Raw genomic sequence first — 21085 nt, forward strand, 5'->3', positions numbered from 1 at the left:
AACAAAAGAGGCTCAGCTCAGTCCACAGGAAAGGTGGAAAGGCATTGAACTTACGTGAGCCTCCAGGGCCATCACCCTTATCTGTCCCTTGCTGGCAGCACAGGATTGTTCCCTTGCAGGTCGGAGACTACAGGACAGCTACAGCATTTGCCGCTGAGACCCACTTGAATCACACACACACACACACACACACACACACACACACACACACACACACAACTTGCTCTGGGGAAGCCTGGGAACTGGAGTGAGTCAGGCTGAGCTGTAATATCATTTCCTCTTTTGATGTGAACAGAAGAGCCCAGAAGAGAGAAATGCAATGTGGCCTTTTCATTATCTTTTCATGGGCAAGACACACTCATCACTTCATGCCTACTGCTAGCCTTGGCACGTGCGGTAGAACACATCTTGCAGAAGGGATCAGAGACGTCTGGTCCTCTCTGCTTCATATACCAAGGAAACCAAAGCCACTAGTTGCCAACATCTGGGACACACTGGAATCACCAGGAGAGTTCCCAAAACTCTTGAGAACAAGTACTGCCCCCAAGATGTGGACTGATCATTGTAGGGAATAGTTTGGATGTGGAGAGTTAAAAAGCCCTGGGCAGTCTAGTACATACGAAAGTGAAATGCACTATCATGAGACCAGCATGATCTGTTTCAGGAACTGAGGTCTGGGGGAAGACATGCCAGCAGGAGATGCAGGCTCTGGTCTGGGCAGCAGCACTGTCTGGACAATGTCTTTGTACCATAATGTTTTCACTTGGAAGAAATAAGAATGCAGTGCATTCTCTGCAGTACAGTCTAAGGTTGTGCTACATAAACTAAGATGAAAAGAAAGAGCAGAAAAACAAGCAGTTGCTACCTGGATGCAGGATTTATACGATTGCCTTTTCCTTTGCAGCATGAAGACAACAACAGCTAACCCCTTGAGCATGTACTGTAGGCCAAGTCCTGTGCTGGGCACTAGGCTGCCTCTGTGGTGGCACTAGGCTTCTTTCTGTGTTATGGTGGATAATGCCAACAAGGCTTGTAGAAAGGTAATGAGGGTTGAATCTCAGTCTTCCTTAGGACCAAGGAAACCAGTCGGAATAAGAGAACGGTGAAATAAAAGAGCAATACAAGCAGTAAAAGAGATGAACCAGCAGGAAGCTCCCTTGCAATTATAAAGTGGGGGGACTCTTACTTCAAAACACGAGATTAACACTGAAGGCTGTTGCCAGAAGAGCAGAAAAGAAAAATCTCGGGGAACTGGAGCAGGAGAGATGGGTCAGGGGTTATGAGTGAGTATGGCTTTTACAGAGGCCCAAGCTCAGTTGCCAGTATCCACACGCTGGCTTATAACCACCTGCAACTCCAGCTCCAAAAGTCTGTTTTCTGTGGGCAGCTGCACTCCTACACACACAGAAACATACATTAAACAACACACGCACAGTTAAAGCTAAATCTAAAAGAGAAGTCTCAGCAAACTTTTTCGAGGTTGATTAAAATGAGGGTGTGTGGCCATGTGGGGAAGCTACAGACTCCATTTCCAGGACTGAGGCATCCAGAGGACTAAAGCAGGCTGACTAAGTTGGGTTACTATTGCCGTGATAGAACGCCATGACCAAAGGCAAGTTGGGGAAGAAGGGGGTTATTTGGCTTACACTTCCACATCATAGTCCATCACTGAAGGAAGTTAAGATGTAACTCAAACAGGGCAGAAACATGGAGGCAGGAGCTGATGCAGAGGCCATGGAGGGGTGCTGCTTCCTGGCTTGCTCCCCATGGCTTGCTCAGCCTGCTTTCCTCTAAACTGCAGCACCATCATCCCAGGGATGGGACCACACACAATGGGCTGGGCCCTCCCGCATCAATCACTAACTAAGAAAATGCCTTTACAGCCTTGTCTGCCTACAGCCCAGGCTTATGGATTCATTTCCTCAACTGAGGTTCTCTCTTCTCAGGTGACTATAGGTTGTGTCAAACTGATGTAAAACTAGCCAGTACAATTGACCCCTTGTCAACTTGACACAAACATATCACTGTGAAGACATAACCTTTCCTTCTTGTTCATCCCCAAATCACACATTAATATCAACATTATAATATAAACATTCCAGATTTTTAAAGCCCTACACTCTTTAAAAATTAAAACACCTTAAAAAAATTAAAACACTTAAAATTTCAGTCTCTTAAAAAAAAGTTCGAAGTCTCTTAAAATCTAAAGTCTACAATTATGGACTCCTATAAAATTAAAAAAAAATAAGCTAAATACTTTCTTACTTCAAGAGGAAAGAACTAGGGCATGGTCACAATCTGAACAAAGTAAAACCAAACTCCAGCTGTGTAAACAACTCAGTGTCCGATGTCTGGGCTCCACTCACAATCTCCGGGATTCCTCCAAAGGGCCTGGGTCACTTCTCCGGCTCTGCCCTCCGCAGCATACACAGAGTGTTTTCTAAGCTCAGGCTGGCTCCACTCCATCATTGCTGTTGTCCTTGGCAGCTGTCCCGTGGTTACTGGCAATTTCAAAATGCTGGCAACTAAACTGTGCTTTCATCAATAGCCTCTTCTGGGATCTCTTTAGGGACTCTGGCTATGCCCCTCAGTGCCAAGCCTCAGCTGCTCTCCGTGACTCCTTCGTGCCTTCAAAACCAGTACCACCTGGGTGACTCTTACACACGACCACATATGGATGCCAGCTCGAGAGGTAGGTGTGGCCCCCTCTGGAACACAGCTTCTGCGTGCTGACCCTGAGGAAACGCTTTCAAGATTTCACCTCAGTGACGCTGGGCTCTTCTTCAGCACCACTAACTTAGCTCCCGCTGACCAGCATCAATTGTCCTAGTAAAGGTTTACTCACTGGTGGTTTCTTGTCCATCATGGCTGATTCTCCAGTCCCAGCTGACCAGAATCACAGATTCCTAGTTCAAAATATACAGTGGACTCCTATCATCACGAACTAAGAAAAAGCTCTCCAGGCTTGTCTGCTTCTACCCTAAGCTCATGGAGGCCTCTTCTCAATTGAGGCTCCCTCCTCTCAGATGACTCTAACTTGTTTCAAGTTGACATAAAATGAGCCAGTGCAGGGTTATTTGATATCAAACCACATATGTGAAGCAACCTTGTGGAACCCAAGAAGGAGACAGACACTCAGTAGCAGTGGGAGTATATATGCATAGACACGTATGTGCATAGAATCACATGCTTATGAATGTTGGGACGAGAGGGCGTGTCTCTACATCAGCGCTTCAGATAGGCAGTACATATGGGCTTGATGTGATCAGCAAGGTAAACAGAGATGTACACACACACACACACACACACACACACACACACACTCAACCAAGACTTCTGAAATGGAATTACGGGCAGCCCTCCTACCCATGAGCCCTGCATGTGGATCAACCTTATCCCACACCAAAATTAATGTTTTAAAAAGCTGTGCCTGTAGTGAACACGTGAAAACTTGCCTTCTTGTCGTCTCTTCCCAGATGATACACTGTAGGGACCAGTGACTTCACCTTTGCATCATACGAGGCATTCTAAGCCACATGGACATGGTTTAATATGGGAGAGGGTGACTAGATTGTGTAGGAATGCCGGAACATTTCATCCGAGGGACTTGAGCATCTATGGATTTTGGTGTCATCTTCCGGGGTCCTGAAACGTACCCTCAATGATGCAGAAGGGTGGATGGCCCACAGCTAGCAGACAAGTCTGTCGTAATGGTACTTGCCATGGGCTAAGCCTCGCTATTAGAAAGTTACAGATGTTGCCGAATTCAACTGCCAAGCATTTCTATGGAATAGGTTCTTTATTGGCCTCTCTCTTTTTAGAGACAGAGACCGTGCTACGAGAAGCAGGAGTGATGAATTCTGGAGCCCAAGACAGACCTGAGCCTTGTTAAAACCTCATTATCAACTGCAGAACACTCAAAAAAGAGGACACATGAAGAGGGATTTAGAGTTGAAGAAAATTTAATTCCTTGACTGGCCACTAAGACTCAATCACCAGGTGTCTACAAGTTTGAAAGAGAAAAAAGCCAAGCTGCTCATCATCACAAACGGAAACACAAATACAGATATAGAAGAAGAATGTTTAAAAACAAAAAACAAAAATAAACACTAATGGCATAGCCAAAAATCTAAAGGAAATGCATGTTAATCCACCAAAATTTAGTCTCCTAAACAGAATATAAGAAAACTGACGGATCACAAAATGAGGTTTGTTTTATCCAACCTTTAACAACAGTTCTTACAAAACATCTACAAGGAAACAATGAAAAATTTCTAAAATTGTTGTGAGAAGCAAGAATGGTTACATAGCAAACCTTAACAAAACAATAGAAGCTGAAAATGGTAGATCAACTCATCTCAAATATAGATGTAAAACTTGTGTATAGAATGCTGGTAGTTCAAATATAGCCACAGAGAAAAAAAGAAGCAATTAGTATTTACTGCAAGAATTTAAGGTTGGGTCAGCAATTACCATCATCATTTATTTATTCAATGAATTAAAATAGAAAAGCTGTAGCTTCAAATGTGATTTGACCTAACTCAGCAACTCTTTTAATGCAATACTAAGCAAATAATAATAATAATAATAATAATAATAATAATAATAATAAATTACCTAAATAAAACAAGGACCTATGTCCAAAAAACCCAAAGCCAGGACTTACAGACCATTGATACCAAGACCTGAACGCCAGGGACAGAGGAGGGGTACTTGCTAGCATCATGACTGCCTAACTTTTAATAATCCTGGTGATGTACTAAAAGGGCTACACAGACACAGACTTCTTTTGAATCTGCTGATGAACTACTCAGTGTGGAGAAACTCGGACTTGGCATTAATAAGGGTAGCTGTTAAGGAGACGGTCTAAAGACAAAAGAAAACACCTCCTCCCCATCCAGGGTCATCAGGCTGGAAAAGGAGACGGGAACCACAGCAATGCATATCCCATTCAAGTAGTGCCAAAGCAACAAAAAGATCACAAATCAGCAAGAACGATCGGGGACCTTTCTGGAGAAAGCCAGAAAGTGTGCACAAAGGCACACAAATAGGGTGATCTGAGAACTCCAAGCGGAAGTCTCAGGAAACCCCTCCAAGGCGGTGCAAAGGGAGAGAGGCCAGGCCACCGGAGGAGGAGACAGCCGGGTGAACACAACTAGCGCGCTTATTGGATGAGACAAAAAAGGGTGCCTGTGGGGACTGCACAGACGAGAGCGCGTGTAACTTTGGAGGAAGCCGAGGAGCAGGAAGCTTGTATTATTAGATTGTAAGGATCAACAGAGGTGCCCGGAATCAAACAGCCAGGCTTTACCAGGAAGCGCTGGTCCCCAGTACCACTCAGTACTCAGAAACCCCAAATCCATACCAATGTCCATATGAAAATGTCAGCAAGGACGTTTTAACCCAGAGGAGAAAGCAGGCTCTATTTTTATCGCTTTGGTTCCTATTTGAGCCAGGGCCCTGCTATGTAGCACAGACTAGCCCCAAACTGAAGATGTTCCCACCCAAGCGGAGATTGTGGACAACTGACCACCACCTCAACCAGCTTCCCCTGGAAACTATGCCAGATGAACTGGCTCTCCATGTAGAAATATTAATGCTGGGCCCCTCCCCTCACATAACAACACGGAGATGAGCAGCAGAAAAACCAAAGCTTAGAACGTAAGACCCAAGTGGACAAAAATGCTGTAAGAGACTGTAGCAGAGTATTTCTACAAAACCCGGCTGGAAACACCGCTTTCTATACCTCAGACTCCATAGAGCCAGTAAAGGAGATAAACTTCTGTGATTATATAGTCTCATATCTGTGTCAGCACAAGAATAACAGGCAAAAAATTAAAATAAAATAAAATAAAACAACCAACCAACCAAACAAAAACAAAACAATGGATTGGGGGGAAAGACTGGAGGCCCCTGAGACCCACAAAGTTTCCAAATCTCTAACACACAAGAGATTTCCAACATGAAAATGAAAGGCAAATGCTTCAGAAAAGCAATCAACAAACAGCGGCAGGCAGCTCATATTACAGGGATATAAATAGTTTATGAAGATGTGAGAAAGTTTAATAGTATTATTAATAAAACATGGAAATGAAAACACTTGATAGCTGTGGAAAGCGACAAGGTTCCGGGTGGGATATCCAGCTCTGGCCACGGTGTGGGCCAGCGCAACTCAGAGGCTGTGGGCTGCGGTGACTCCGAAGCAACCCACTTCAGGAACTTGGACCGGTACACACTAGCAGATGAGGCTGCATAACAAGAGGCAAAACCCAGAACCCAGAGCAAAGCCAAGTGTGGATCCTCACGAGAAAGCCTGAGACTGCCTTGCCCTCAAGTGCACATTTGGAAGAATGAGTTGAGGCCATGTTGACTGATGTTTTTAAAAGCCAGTGTAAACAGTGTGATTTGTTTGTTTGCTTGCTTGCTTGTTTTTAGAAAGGGTTCCCTGTATCCCAGGCTGGCTCTGGGCTCTCTGTGTAGTTAACAGTGACCTTGAACTCATGATCTTACTGCTCCTCTGCCCCCCCAGTTGCTGGGATCACAGGCCAGGGCCACTGTGCCTCTGCTCCTTGTCTTGGTTCACAATGCTCTCACAGCTTTTATTATGGAAATTGGGAGATTACTTACTCCAAGGGGAGCACAGGCCTATATTTCATTACATCAACCTTCCTTCCCTCCTTCTGCACCCTGGAGTTTTTGCTTGTTGCAAGTATACCCTACTTGCATAGTTTAAGATCTTACTCAGTTTTAAGAAACAAAATATATCTGTGTATATGTGTACACACACACACATGATCCACTTAACTGGTTTTGTAAAAATGGCAAAGAACACCTGGAGAAAGCCCTGTCCAAAGCTGTGTCTCAGACCCTGCCCACAGGCCACGTCACTCACTGTTTTCCCGTGATAGCTGCTGGGCAGGGAACTGGCTTCGATGAAATACTTCCTGAGCAGATGCTTGCTTGGATCAGGACTGTCCAGCAGGATGTAGGAGCAGAAATAAGCTCCGTGCCGAAGTAGGAATATGGCGATGTCTTCGTTCCCTGATGGGATGGAAAGTCATAGAGTTCAGGGCATCCAGGCATCCCGAGTGCTCATTTCCTCCCGGGGGCCTTGGTGCTTGGAGAGCAGACTCTTAGTCACTCCCCCTGAGACACCAAGTTTATGGGACTTTGTTCTTTGAGTATGGAGGGTCCACTTGCCCTGTGGGTCACTGCTCCCCAGTGAGGAAGCTAGACGGGAGAAATAGCTGTTTTGAAAAGAAACTGAGAACAGGGCCTGGGGATGGCTAAGTCAGTGAAGTGCCTGGGGAAGGTCCATATTCCATCATCAGGAACCACACAAAAAAGACACTGAGCATGATGGAGTAAGACTGTAATCCCAGAAACAGGGAGAGGAGAGCAGGGGCTACAGGGGGCTGGTTGGCCAGCCAGTGGGATGAATGAGGATGCTCCGGGCAAAGGTGAGATACCTTTGCCATCTCTCTGTCCTAAGGAACGACAGCTGAGGTTGACTTCTTCCCTCCACACATATGAGTGCACACACAGCTGCACACGTGCACCCCCCATAAAACACACACACAGGCACAGGTACACACACACACACACACACACACACGCACGCACATGCACACACACATGCAGAAAGGAAGAAGGCGTTGCAAAAGCCCTTCCACAGGCCACTGGAGAATTAGTGGTGGTGGTGCAGCCGGAGACCCCCCCCCCCCCCCAGTGGGATGCTCTGCAGGGCAGGGTTGGCTGTGTGGGGCTCACCTGACTTGATGGCTGCATAGAGGGGCAAACGCTCAATGACCGGGAACTCATTCTTCCTGACGGCGTAGTTCTCTGGGTCGGCCCCATGTGTCAGGACCAACAGCTTCACCACCTCCAAGTGCCCTCGCTGGCAAGCCAGGGCCAGCATCCAGTTCAGCAGCCGCTGGGGGCTACAGGGACCTGGAGTGGGTGTGAGGACAGAGGGAAGGTGCCGCTGAATCGGACTGGTTGTTCCCCATGGTCAGCTCCCTGTTGGCTGTGAGTAAAACACAGCCATCCTAACTCTGACTGAAAGCTCCGCGTCTGCCAAGTGAATAGTGGTGTTCATGGGAGTCCTGCCTCCTTGTCGCAGCCAGCACTTCTCCGCATTGTCACAGAGCAAGCTGTTCATAAGCCAAGAAAGGTCTGAGTAGCAAGGGAGTGCGCACTGTGATCTGGATGGGCTAAAAATGCCTATGTGATGACTCAGACCAGAAAAAATTAAAACAGCCGCGATTGCTGTAGTTCTTCTAGATGCCTTCTTCTTCCTTCTGACCTGAGCCCCTGAGCCACTTTACAAACAAGAGGAGGACTTCAGAGAGAGAGAGAGAGAGAGGTTAGGATTAAACTATCTTAATTATGCCATTTTGTACAAGTTGCTTATCCTTTGAAAGCCTCAGTTTACGCAACAGTAAAATGGGTATGAAACCCTTCCCCCTGGGTTTAATCCTCACACTATATTACATAGTGTGAGTCAAGTTCCTGAACCAGTAACTCTTCATTTATTATGGGATGTCCTCACACCACTAGAGTGCTTACAGCATTCTATACTTCCAAATTACATCTAACACACATATATATTACTTTCACAAATGATACTTCAAAAGAAATTTTGACAAAGGAAACAGATCTAACTGCTGCCTATAGGGCCTGAAATGACTCCCACTTAATTTCAGGAAAAAAAAAAGAGACACACTGCACACATTGAATGTAACAGGGCTGGGATGGGCTGGAGTGTTACAGTGTCTTCAAGTACAAGCCAGTGTAAAATCTTTTGGGTACAGTTGCCATAGATATGACCTTATCTTCTGTCACGTCCCCAAGACTTCATCTCATTGTCTCATTTCCAGAAGTACAAAGTGCTTCAAGACTGAAGTGTCACCAGTTGTAAGAAGGTGACCTCCCCTGGGACAGGAGGAGGGACTGACGGGAAGTGAGGATGAGGTCAGGGTGGGTGAGGCCAGCATCCACCAGGGAAGGCACCCAGAGCAGTGCCTGGCTGCAGCCTGATTGAGTGAATGTCTGCCCCATCTCTGTCCAGCCGGAACTGGGGGTTCTAAGGCATGGTAACAGGAAGCTGTGGTCCCCAGTTCCCTTATGGGAAGGACGTGGCGGTAAGAGGATGAAGAACTGCAATGCTAGCTTAGGTGGAGGCATGTCCGAGTTAGCAGGCAGCGCCACTGTTTCAAGACCAGCTCGGAGTTCAGAGAGACTGGAAACGCCGAGGGCTGCACAGGGGATGTACAGCAGTGTGAAGGCTCAGATCCTAGTCTGGGGGCTGGAGAGCTGGCTCAGGGGTGAGGAACCATGGCTGCTCCTGCAGAGGACTGGGGTCTGGTTCCCAGCACCCGTATGACAGTTTACAACCATCTGCAAACTCAAGTTCAGGGCATCCAGCTCCCCCTTCTGGCCTCCATGGACACCGGCCACACACACCACACGGTACACGCACAAACATATGGGCGAGACACTTACACATAAAAAAACAAAACAAAAACAAAACAAAACAAAACAATCCCAGTTTGTCTAAAACCAGAGAGTGCTCTCACATACTCACAATGTGACTACAGAGGACACCTCCCTAACTACCCTTTCGTGCCCTCGCTGGTGTCACGGGTTTGCCCACTTATGCCTCTCCTGTGGAACCCAAAACACTGTTCTCCAATACTTCCATTCCCAGCATTTACCTGGCAATGAGCATAGGAAACCCCAGGGGAGCGTGCAAAAGGCCCAGCTTTCAGTGTCAGGCCATTCGGGCCACCAGGGCTACCGAGGCTACAAGGGCCATCCGGGCCACGCGGGCCACACACGCTTGGCATTGTTTACTAAGTTCAGTCCACATTCTTCTAGACCCCTGTGTCTCAGCACAGTTACAGTGCACATGTGCATTCCTTTTGGCCTCAGTCTCCCTCATCTGCTCAGGAGCTACCAAGGGGTTGAGATCTCCTTTTGAAACTTTTCCATGCCTCTCAGGTTCTGAAAGTTCTCAGTACTTGGAAAATGTTTAATAAGTGTTAGTTGGACACACTGACGCTATGATGGTGTGAATGCCCCCCCCCAGGCTCATGTGTTTGCATACTGAGCTCCCAGTTGGTGGAACTGTTAGGAAGGATTGGGAGGTGTGGCTTTGTTGGAGGAGGGGTGTCACTGGCGGTGGGCTTTGAGGTTTCAACAGCACAAGCCAAAGCCAGTGTGTCCTCTGCCTCTTGCTTGTGGACCAAGATGTGAGTTCCCAGCTATTCCTGCAGGTTACCTCTGTGCCCCAACTCCACCATCACAGACTCCATCCCTTTGGAACTATAAACCCAATCAAATTCTTTCTTTCATAGGTTGCCTTGGCAACAGTCTCATCACAGCAATAGAAGAAAGACTGATACAGGTGTGAGTCAGCTGTTAAGGACCCTTGAGGACCGCCATCTTATGTCTCATCTCATCCAGGATGCTTAAAAAAAAAAAAAAGTCAGGGTTTCTCTATGCAACCTTGGCTGTCCTGGACCTCACTCTATAGACCAGGCTGTCCTTGAACTCAGAGATCTGTCCGCTTCTACCTCCCTAGTGCTGGGATTAAAGGAGCCACCACCACCTGGTTCCCAGTCTGCCTCTTAAGCATCTATCATCTCTGCCGACTCCTGTCCATCAAGTGCTTCCCCTTCAGGCCCATAGAAGGAGCACTGGCTGGGAAGAAGCCCTGAGCACAGATCTATCTCAGTGCACACGGACACGCCCACAAAGGGCCTCTACATCATGTGTGACCCCACACCCACAAAGGATGTGTGATCCTAGTACAGGAGCAATGGGGCAATAAGTTTTAAAATTATGAAAGAAATGCAAGGTTTCAGTTATAGGATATTAAACCACGCATGGGTTCTTCTTCTGCACAGAGCCTTGACATCAGAGGCTCAACACCTAGCGATTGTTCCCAGAGCCGGCCTCACCCTGTAGTAGCCGTGGTGTTTTTGGCATTTGTCCCAACAAGGAAGTTATAGGAGAAAAGAGCACCTTGAATTCACCAGAGGCAAATTACCAACGCATCATACCATGGTCTAGCCATTCAAGGGGGGTATTATTTAGCCATAAAAGGAATCAGTTTCTGAGTCATGAATAAGCACAGGGTAACTTTCCATGCATACTGAGGGATGGTTGAGAGAAATGGTTCCAGTTGTATTCAAAACAAGGCAAAGCTAAAAGGGACAGTGGTGACGGAGCTCACACAGGAGTTTACCTGATAAGGCCTCTAGTAATTCATGTACTACTTCAGTGTGTCCAAAATGCGCTGCCACCACAGCTGGATTGTCATCAGTGGGCTCCATTGGTGGCTCCACGCGCTTCTCGGTGAGCAGGAACCGGACAGTCTCCAGATCCCCGTGGGCTGCTGAGATGCTCAGCAACTGGCCCTGGTCAGAAGGGGACAGGGTTCAGTGAGGTCAGCTCCGTAACTTCAAATGTTTCCCCCGAGTCTCTGGCAAGCCTGCAGCTCAGCTGCCCAGGATGACAGTACCCTCCCATGCCACCCCACTATGCTTCAACTCGACGCACTTAGAACAAAACCAGGAACTGGATCGCCAAGAGTTCTCTATTATTCCCTGTGGACATCATGGTTTTAATATACATAGACTTACTTTCCAACATATACTGGGGTATAAGCCCATAGTTGAAAATAGCCCTTGCAATGCACTGAGCCTATCTCATCTAGGACACCACTGCTTCTGCAGCTGTGGTTGGCATGGCTGCCCTGCCTCACAGAGACGATTGCACATACTTCTGCCCCAGGAAAAATTCAAAATCCAGCGTGACTGTTTTTAAATGCATGTTATTTCCCCACCATTAGAAAGCCCAGAAGTCAAGCCAGACCACTGTAAGCTGGAGAATGTCCACTCAGGTTCAATAAAAACCTTATTGACATTTCCTGTTTCTGTTTACTTATCTCAGGCAATTTACAAAATCTAACTTTCAAAGGGCTAAGAATAAATGGCTGCTGAGTGCTCAGCCCTAAAGGAAACATCCACGTCACCTCTCCGTGGCCGCAGGGACACAGTGGACAAGAAGACAGAAAGACTGTAAGGACAGAGGGTGGGAAGGAGCGCTGCAACACCCTTCTGAACATGACACAGGTACGCACTCAGGAACCAACAGCAGCTCAGGTTACCTGCATTCGACCTCATAAGGTGGGGCCCATCAGCATTACGGATGGGAAAGAGGCTCCTGGTACACTCCCCCTTCTGAGGAGCTACTGGTAGTTAAAGGTTGCTGGGGGAGGAGAGGTCATTTTTCTACTTTGTTACAGCCCCTGGTAAGGAGCCCATGCACCAGAAAATAACCCCACAGCCATGCTCAGGCAAGGGATTAAACCCAGTAGGTGATTTTAAAAAGGCATGAAATTAGGGGCTTGTAGGGAAGGTGAAAAGGTTCAATGGGAGTAGGAGGGGGATGAGAAGGGCTAACGGGAGTGAAGAGGGCCACAACATATTATGTATGTATGAAATTGTCAAGAGAAAAAAAAACTTTTTAAAAGATGAAAACCTACCCTTATCTATCTGAGCTCTACTTTCACAGTCAGGCACTGTTCTCAACCACCTGCTTCACAAAAATGAAGGCTGTATGAGCTCAGAGCTAGTGCTCAACTGCCATATGACAATTCATGAACCTTAGAGAGGGGGAAAGGTGCCTACCACGATCCCCAAGGACCACCTGTAGTGGTTTGAATGAGAGTGGCCTCCATAGGCTCATAAATTTGGTCATTAGGGAGTGGCACTAATTTACAGGGATTAGGAACTGTGGCCTTGTTGGAGGAAGTGTGTCATTGGAGGTGGGCTTTAAGGTTTCAAAAGCCCAATCCAGTTCCAGTGCCCCACTCCCTTCCTGCTTCCTGTGGATCCGGATGTAGAACTCTCAACAACTCCAGCATCTTGTCTGCCTGTGTGCAGCCATGTTCCTCACAAAGATGAACATGGACTAGACCTCTGAAACTGTAAGCAAGTCCCAACTAAATGCTTTCTTTTAGAAGAGTTGTCAGGGTCGTGGTGTTTCTTCACAGCGATAGAACTAAGACACCACCCAACAAGTTGTTGATAAATGTATGTGACTGATAATGGAGCTCCACACACCAGAATCCAGGGACAAAGGAGCAGCAGCAGGATTCTTGATTCAAGTTCAAAGGAAGAAAGTGATAGAGTGGACACTGGCTTCTGCCTGAGTTCCAACTTCATCCCAGCCGCTCTGGCATTTAAAGCTCTGTGACACAGGTGGTATAGTAACTCACAAACCTGGGTCCACACAAAGGACTGTCATGAGTGTGGGAATGCAGGAAACCTCAGTCCTTCCTATAACATGGCTGCCTCCCATGCTATTGATCATCGGGAAGGAGGCAAATGGAAGACCCAAGCCGGACTGAGTCAGTCAGCACTTTGTGCACATTTATAGAATTCCTGCACGTTCAAGGAGCAGGGCTGAGCACAAAGGATGTTGGGGGCGATTGCTGGCCTTCGTGAATTTACAGGTAAGCTCGCCGAGTGGATGTGCGTAAAATAACCAATGGAGTGGTTCAGAAAACAAACATCTCCTGAAAGTATAACAGGGCAAGATGGGCAGAAAGGGTCGTGTGAGTGGAGCTCTGGAGAGAGTAATGGACATCCACCAAGCTCTGTCCATGTGCGGCTGCTGCACCATCCCACACAGTCCATCTGTATTTCCATGCTAGGCATGTGGACACGTAACCCTCAGTTAGGAGCTACGTGAGCCACAGAGCTACGCCAGATCTGAAGCACAGTCTGCAGTGCTGAGCCCCACATTCTCTTCATTTCACAAGGCCTCCAGGGTAGGGTGGGCCTCTTGGAGGACCGATGGAGTCCTGTAAGTAGTGTGGACGGGCTGGAGATGGTGTGTCTGGCAAGCGAGGAAGTAGCCTTAACTTGCTTAAATGCAGCTAGAAAACAGAAAGCCACCACTCCTCAGGCCAGGTGGGGCCCAGAAGCCCAGCCATTCCTGGAAAGCACTTGCATTTCGGAGAAAAGCCGCAAATGATTGATTAACCGACTAACAGGGCTAAGAGCTGTCTAGACTCCTGTCCGTCACAGGCTTAAAAGCCCCATTCTCAGAGGTGACGGGTGGTGTCACAGCCGGCCACAGCCAAGAGGGACCAGGAGGCGGCAAAGGCAAGAGCTGCCCCTTTAGGTGGCGATAACCGGGTGGCTCTCAAGTGTTTAATTCAGTATAAAATAAAAGGCCAGCGTCCTCCTATGTCCTCATCTCCCTCTATGAAGAGAAACTCCCACGTGGCCGTCTAGGGCATGTGAATCCATACACACTCATGAGGAAGCCACATAAAACCAAGTGTGCTTTTCATCTAGTTATATGTATGTATATCTTTTATGTATATCTTCTTCCATCGCTCTCCAACTTACCTTTGGAGACAAGGTCTCTCTCTCTGAACCCAGAGCTCCCCATTTCTGCCAGGCTGGCTGTCCAGGAAGTCCCTGGGATCCACCTGTGTCTGTCCCCTTCCCAAGCACTGCGGTGGCAGGCCCATGTCCCCACGCCCTGCCTTCCCATAAACTCAGGCATTCATGCTCACACCGGAAGTGTTTTACCGACAGCCTTCTCTCTAGCCTTCACCTAATTCTTCACAACTTTTTCCCAGGGAAAACAAAGTCATTCAGTTTCATGAGCTGCCACCTACTTCCACTTGACTGGGCCCCCAGGCAGAGGAGCAAAACCTTGGTCAGTAGCCCCTTGTTATGGTTCGTCTAGAAACTGTCCCCAAGGGTCCTGTGTTGAGGGAGGGCTTGGCGCCCAGCTGGAGGTGGTCAGAGGTGAATAGACGCCGAGGGAGGCCTCTGACCTCATCAGCGATTAACATCCTGCTCAGTGCATCGTGGAGGTGACTGGTCCCTAAGCAGGAAAGAGGTCACCGAAGGACATGCCCTTGATTGGTGTGTCCTGTCACTGCTCCACTGCGCCCCTCCCTTCCTGTTTTCCTCCCTTCTTCCTGGCTGCCCTGAGGTAAACAGCGCTGAGTCTCCATGCCTTTTATGCCACAGTGCTCTACCCCATCACGTGACAGGAAGCAAGAAGGGAGAAAGCTGACCTGTCATGTGTGTGTGTGTGTGTGTGTGTGTGTGTGTGCATGTCTATGAAGGTGTAAATGTGTGTGTCTGTCTGTGTGTATATCTGTGTTTGTGTGTCTGTGTGGGGTGTATGTGTGTGTGTGAGCATATTCGAGTGAGAATGAGTGATGTATGGAGGGTGTGTGTGTATCTGTCAGTGTGTAGGTGTGTTGTGTGTGAGTCTGTGTGGTGTGTGTGTGTGTGTGTGTGTAACCCATTGGGTGGGGTAGGGCTGTTTGTCCACTGCTCCAGATTCTATCTTCCAGAACAAATCTGATATTAGGGATGCAGTTAGCAAATACTTCCTCCTAGGCCGCCTGCTTTCTTTCTGGTCTCAAGACAGGAGTGTTTCTCAGTGTAACTTTCTAGTTTTGGCAATACACAATGTATCTACTTGCCTTCTTTCTGGATCCTTCTTCTATGGACTTAGTATGTAGACTGTGCCGTCTGCAAATGGGGGATAGTTTTATTTTCCCCTCGTATCTGTATGCTTTATTTAACTTCTTCACCTTATCTCCCTGGCTTGAACGTGGAGTGTCTACTGAATAATAGTAATCTATTGATTATAACTATAATTATGGTTTTGTTTCATATGAGAGCATGAATGCAGTTTCTCACTACCACAATTACACATAAACATTGAAGATTGCTACCTTGGGGATCGAGTTCATTCTTATTAGTTAATAACCCTCCCACTTGTGGTAATTCTCACTGCTCTGCAGTTCACCTTATCTGATATCAACACAGCCACACCTGCTTTCTTTTGCTTAATGTTTGCATGGACTATCTTTTTCCATCTACTCACTTTCAGGACTCAGGCACACCCACACACATGAACCACACACACACACACTCACTCACACATGTATATACTTACCCAACAAATACACTCTCACACACACACACCACACACACATAGACACTCACACACTATGTACTCACACTCTCACACAGAACATACACACTCACACACAGCACACACACAACACACACAAACCACACATACCCACATACTTACATACCCACATGCACACTCACCCACACACATTGTATTTAAAGTGATTGCTTCACAGACACAATCCACTTCTTATTCTTTCAAAAAAATCCTAACCATTAAGCTCAATGGACTTAAATAATAATTTATATTTAATATAATTATTTAGATGTTAAAGTGTAAGTCTGCCATGCAATTTTGTTTGGTTTTGTTTACTCTCACTTTTTATTTTTTTTATTTTTTATTTTTTTTCCTGTGAGTAGCTTGATTATTTTGAGTTTTACTTTTATTAGATTATGGTGTATTTTAATAGAGCTCTACACATAGTTTTAATATTTATTTTGAGACAGTATCTCACTGTGGATCCCTGGCTGGCCTGGAACTCTGTACGTAGGCCTCTCTGTAGATCTGCCTGCCTCTCCCTCCCAAACGTTACAGGCATGCACCGCTGTGACCAGTTACACGCACACTCATAAACGCTTGCTTGCTTCAAGTGTTGCATTATATATATGTAACCTTCCAAAATACACTGATAAAACACTGTTTTCAGTATTCTTATCAGCTTAGGTGAATGCTAAAATCTTACATTTATTAGATAATGTCTTTGTCTTTAAAAATCCCTCTCTCTATATTAAGAGCTATATTAAGCGGTGTTACACTTTTTGCTTCAATTGTTAAATTGTCCTTAAAGAACTAACGATGACGTAACCATCTATTTTGTGTATCTGTGTTTTGGTCTCACCATGTTCCTGTTTATCCCAACAATCCTTATTTTGTGATTTTCTGTTTTTAGCTCTTCCATTAGGAAAGCTTTCCAGACACTCCTTCTCTTTGTTTCCCATCATTCCAGAATGTGTTTATCCTTTCTTTGTTCTTGAGGGGTATTTTTCAGGCTATGGGATTCTAGTTTGAACCCTCGTCTTCTTTCCTTTAGTATTTTGTGCCACTCCCTCTGGGTCCCCATGGTGTCTGATGATGCCGTTTGGGTTGTTTTTCCCTTAAGGAAACAGCTTTCGCTGGCTGCTTTCAATATTTTGTTTTGTTTTGTCTTTTTTTCTTTTCACAGCAGTTTGAACACAGGCCACTGAGTTCCATCCTGCTGGGGACCCTCTAGAGTCTTCACTCTGCTGGCTGCATCTTCTCCACTTTGGGGGAGTTTTTAGCTTCCTAAACTATGCTTCAGTGCGTTTCCTTCTACTCCTGGACTCTGATGACATGAGTGCCTCCGAGGGTCTGTTTATTTTCAACCTCGCTCTCTTCTTTGCTCCCTCCTTTCCTCCCTTTCCCCTCTTCCAGTCCTAGTTTTGTCTCTCCCTCCCTTCCCCTCCCTCTCTTCTCTCTTTGCCCTCCCTTTCCTCTCTCCTTCTCTTTTTCCTCTCTCCATCTCTACTCTGCTCTCCTTCTCTTCTTTCTCTCCCCGCCCCCTCCCTCTCCTCATACCCTCAGGGAACAGATTCTTTCCTCTGTCTTCTCCATTCTGGAGCTGATCTGCCTACAGAAGAAAACTTCAGCTATTGCATCTTAGTGATTCCAAAATTTCCTTTCCATTCCCCTTTCGTTTCTCCACCGGCACTTGTGCTTTGAAGACGTCTACTGCTGACTTTTGCTTTAAGCATGCTCATGTTTGCTCTCTGGAGTTTTCTGTCTGTTTTAGATTCTTGTCAGAGCTTTCAAACATCTGAGTCATCCAGCTGCTGGCATCTGTTGTTGCCTTGTTTTCACCGAGTTTGATATTTTCTGTTTCCTGAGGGGAATTTGTTTATTGGGACATGGTGTTAGTGGAAATGTACTTTAGGATGGGGCCTCATTTATGTCCTGGGCTTGGACTGTGCTAACTCTGGTGGGTGAGCAGCGGTGGATTCCTCACTCCTTGGTGGGGTGGAAAACCAGGAACTATTCAGAATTAGATTGCATGGGAGGGGTGGACTCCTGCTTCCTCCTGGGCAGGGAGGTCTCCTGTGCTCCTTAGGTCTCCAGTGGCAGCAGAGTGGGGTTAGCATCCCACAGCCTTCTTGGATGACTGGTGTAGCTTTTACAGCCTGGCTGAGTTAGAAACTCTCCACCTTGCCTTGGCTGAGAGTACTGGGGACTAGGACAGGGAGTAGAGGGGAGGCTACAAGGTCCCTGTGGTGTGGATGGGAGTTGACAATAGACTTTGTCTTTTCATGCTGCCCTTGCCTGGTCCTCTGGCTGCTGCAACAGTGGCTTTCCTTGGAGCCTTTTTTTCTAGGCCCATTTATTTCTGGGTTGCCAGCTTCTTCACATTTAGTCCGGAATGTCAAATAGATGAAAAGGGTCCCCTCAGAAATGCAACACCATGTTTTTCTTGAGCTCTGAACACATTAGCGGAATTTTTTTTTTTTTTTCCTCCTCTCTGGTTTAAAAAGGTTCATTGGTGTGTATGGGATGTCCACGGTTCTCAGGTGCACACAGAGGGAGGAGTGTTGAAAAGCAAACCAGTTCAATCTTCCCTTTATTTAAATTTTTTTATATGTACTAATATCTTGCCTGTATGTATGTCTTTGTACCACATGCGTTCATTCAATCTCCCCTCCCCTCCCTGACAACTCCTTCATAGAAGCGGAAGTTACTTGCTTATTGACTGAAATTATACCGGAGAGCTTTCCAAACCACACTGGGATGTTATCTGAGCATTGGGAATTCCTCATGGAATTTGATGTCCTGGAAACACTGAGGATTCCATTGCCTTCTCACCCTGTGGACTGGACAGTTAGACCATCGTCCACGCACAGGTGTGGCTCTCTGTCATGTAAAGGGGCATCAGATGTCCTCTCAAATGGTGCTCACGGTGCCCCAGTCTCTTAGTTTTCCGAGAGCAGGCTGGAGGTTTAAATATAGAATCATTTCTAACTTTCAATTAAACGCGGACAGAGTAGGCCTCTGCGAAGCACAGTAACGCAAGCAGAGTATCGATAAAGTGTTTCCATGGTAACGTCTGATTTTTATCCCCCTTGAGCTGTTGGCAGGTGGGTTATTTTGTACTTGCTTCTTAGCCAACAGTTTGGCACACGTTCTAAAACTTTAAATACCGTGCGTGAACATGTCAAAATGAAACTCGTTTTATAGTAATGTGCTAACAACAACAACAAACGTTCACACCTATACTTTCCATCTGGCACAGCTACACATGCTATGAAAATGGCCTTACAATTAGAAAATGTATAGGAAAAAAAAAATTCCCATACAGCATGGTTGGTAAGAAATTTGAAATAATCCGAACGTCTCGTCAACAGGAGTAGATTGAATGTGTATTGTGTTCCCTCTAACATGTGAAATACCATGCAGTCATTGATGGTGATGCTTGCAGTGAATTTACAGTCCTGCAGAGAGTTCCTGACATTCTACACGCAAGCAAGAGTTACATGCAAAACTATTATCTGCGATTACGTTACCTGCATATTTCATTACATGTTATCAGAAATGGCAACACTCCCCCAGGCCAGCTGGCTAGACGAAAAAGTCCCGAGACAGTGGAGACAAGTGTTTGGATACATTTGGGACATGCTTAGCTTTTGTTCTCCCCCCCCCCCTTTACTTTTACAGTTTTTTCCTGAAAATCCCTGAGCACATGCTGGTTTTATATAGCGGGAGAAAGCATCAGATGGGTAGATAAAATCTGCAGAGGGCGTCTGGGTCTTTACATGTAAGTGAACCCATTCATATCCCGGCAAGGGCCGATGTGGGAGGTGACTGTGTGGCGCCACTGGGAAGGAATGCTGCCCCAGCGCTCCTGTGCCAATGGAGATGTTCCCGGAGAACGTGGAGACTGCGGTCTGAGAGGTGGCCCACAGGCTGGAAATGCTGCCTTGCCTCGATACCCCACGCGTCCACCCCAGCCCCAGCGTCTTAAGCCTGGAATGGAGGTACCTGCCTGAAATCCCTATCCTGGAGGTGGAGGCAGGAGAATCAGAAGTTGAGGGTTAACTTTGGCCGCATGGTGAGGTGGACAGAGGAAGAGGGCCACCTGGGATACATGAGACTCTGAAACCCCCAAAGATGTGTGGTAAGGGTGTTGTGGAGGGATGGCTCAGTGGGTAAAGCGCTTGCTGTGCAAACATGCAGACCTGCGTTTGGATACCAGGCACCGCTGTGGGTGCATGTCTGTCACCTCAGTTCTAGAGTCAGGAAGACCCCGGGGCAGGGGGTGGGAGGGTGGGGTAGGGGAGAGGGTTGCTGGCCAGCCTAGTTTGGCTCAGATGACAAGCTCTGGGTTTAATGAGAGACCCTGTATCAAAAAATATGGTGGAGGGGCTGGAGAGACGGCTGAGTGATGAAAAGCGCTTGCTGCTATTGCAGAGGCTCTGGGTTTAGTTGGTTCTCAACACCCAAGGCTCACAACTCTCCATAATTCCATGGGACCTGACGCCCTCTTCTGGCGTCCTTGGGTACGGCATGCATGTGGTGCAAAATACATAAAGTAAAAGTAAATAGGTCTTAAAAATAGAGTAGGGAGCCCTGTGTGGACCCTGGGCTTCTGCATGCACACACAGACAAATGTTCCCTCCCACACACACACACACTCAAGTATAATCAGAATAGCAACTCTGAGGCAGGCGCGCACCTTACCTTCTCCTGCAGGGATCCACTCTCTTCACAAACCTCTCTGAGTAGGTCACGGGCCCGGGAGAGGTTTCTCTGCTTGTATGCAGTATGGATGTCTTCCATGCTGGGGGAGTGCGCTGTGAGGTTGCCTCCTGGTACAGTCAGTTTGCTGCCCATGTCTTCGGCACCTGTATGGGAGGACACACACAAGCTATTACTGTGCTGGTGGCCTCTGAGTAGTCATGGGTGGGGACAGTGGGAGGGATGCCCTACTCAGGACATAACTGTGGGAAGGGGGTGTAGGAAGAGAAAGGAGAGTCCTCAATGCACTTGCTGGCAAGTTCCTGTATCTCTGGGCATGTGTGGCCTCTCTGGAAGACATTGGGACAGTGGGATG

At 47.0% G+C, this 21085-nt stretch overlaps 1 protein-coding gene across 1 annotated transcript in view; it reads right to left on the reverse strand.

Annotated features, from left to right (window-relative positions):
• Lrrk1 (leucine rich repeat kinase 1) overlaps window positions 1-21085 on the reverse strand; it is a 132162-nt gene that overhangs the window by 68466 nt on the left and 42611 nt on the right. The window contains exons 3-6 of the mRNA XM_055623528.1: window positions 20713-20876; window positions 11252-11423; window positions 7771-7950; window positions 6893-7041 (exon numbers count right to left, since the gene is read on the reverse strand). Coding sequence (XP_055479503.1) covers window positions 6893-7041; window positions 7771-7950; window positions 11252-11423; window positions 20713-20876 — 665 coding nt within the window. The remainder of the gene's footprint in view (window positions 1-6892; window positions 7042-7770; window positions 7951-11251; window positions 11424-20712; window positions 20877-21085) is intronic.

This window comes from Psammomys obesus, unplaced genomic scaffold (assembly GCF_907164565.1).
Source record: "Psammomys obesus unplaced genomic scaffold, mPsaObe1.curated_primary_1811, whole genome shotgun sequence".
Classification (NCBI taxonomy): Eukaryota; Metazoa; Chordata; class Mammalia; order Rodentia; family Muridae; genus Psammomys; species Psammomys obesus.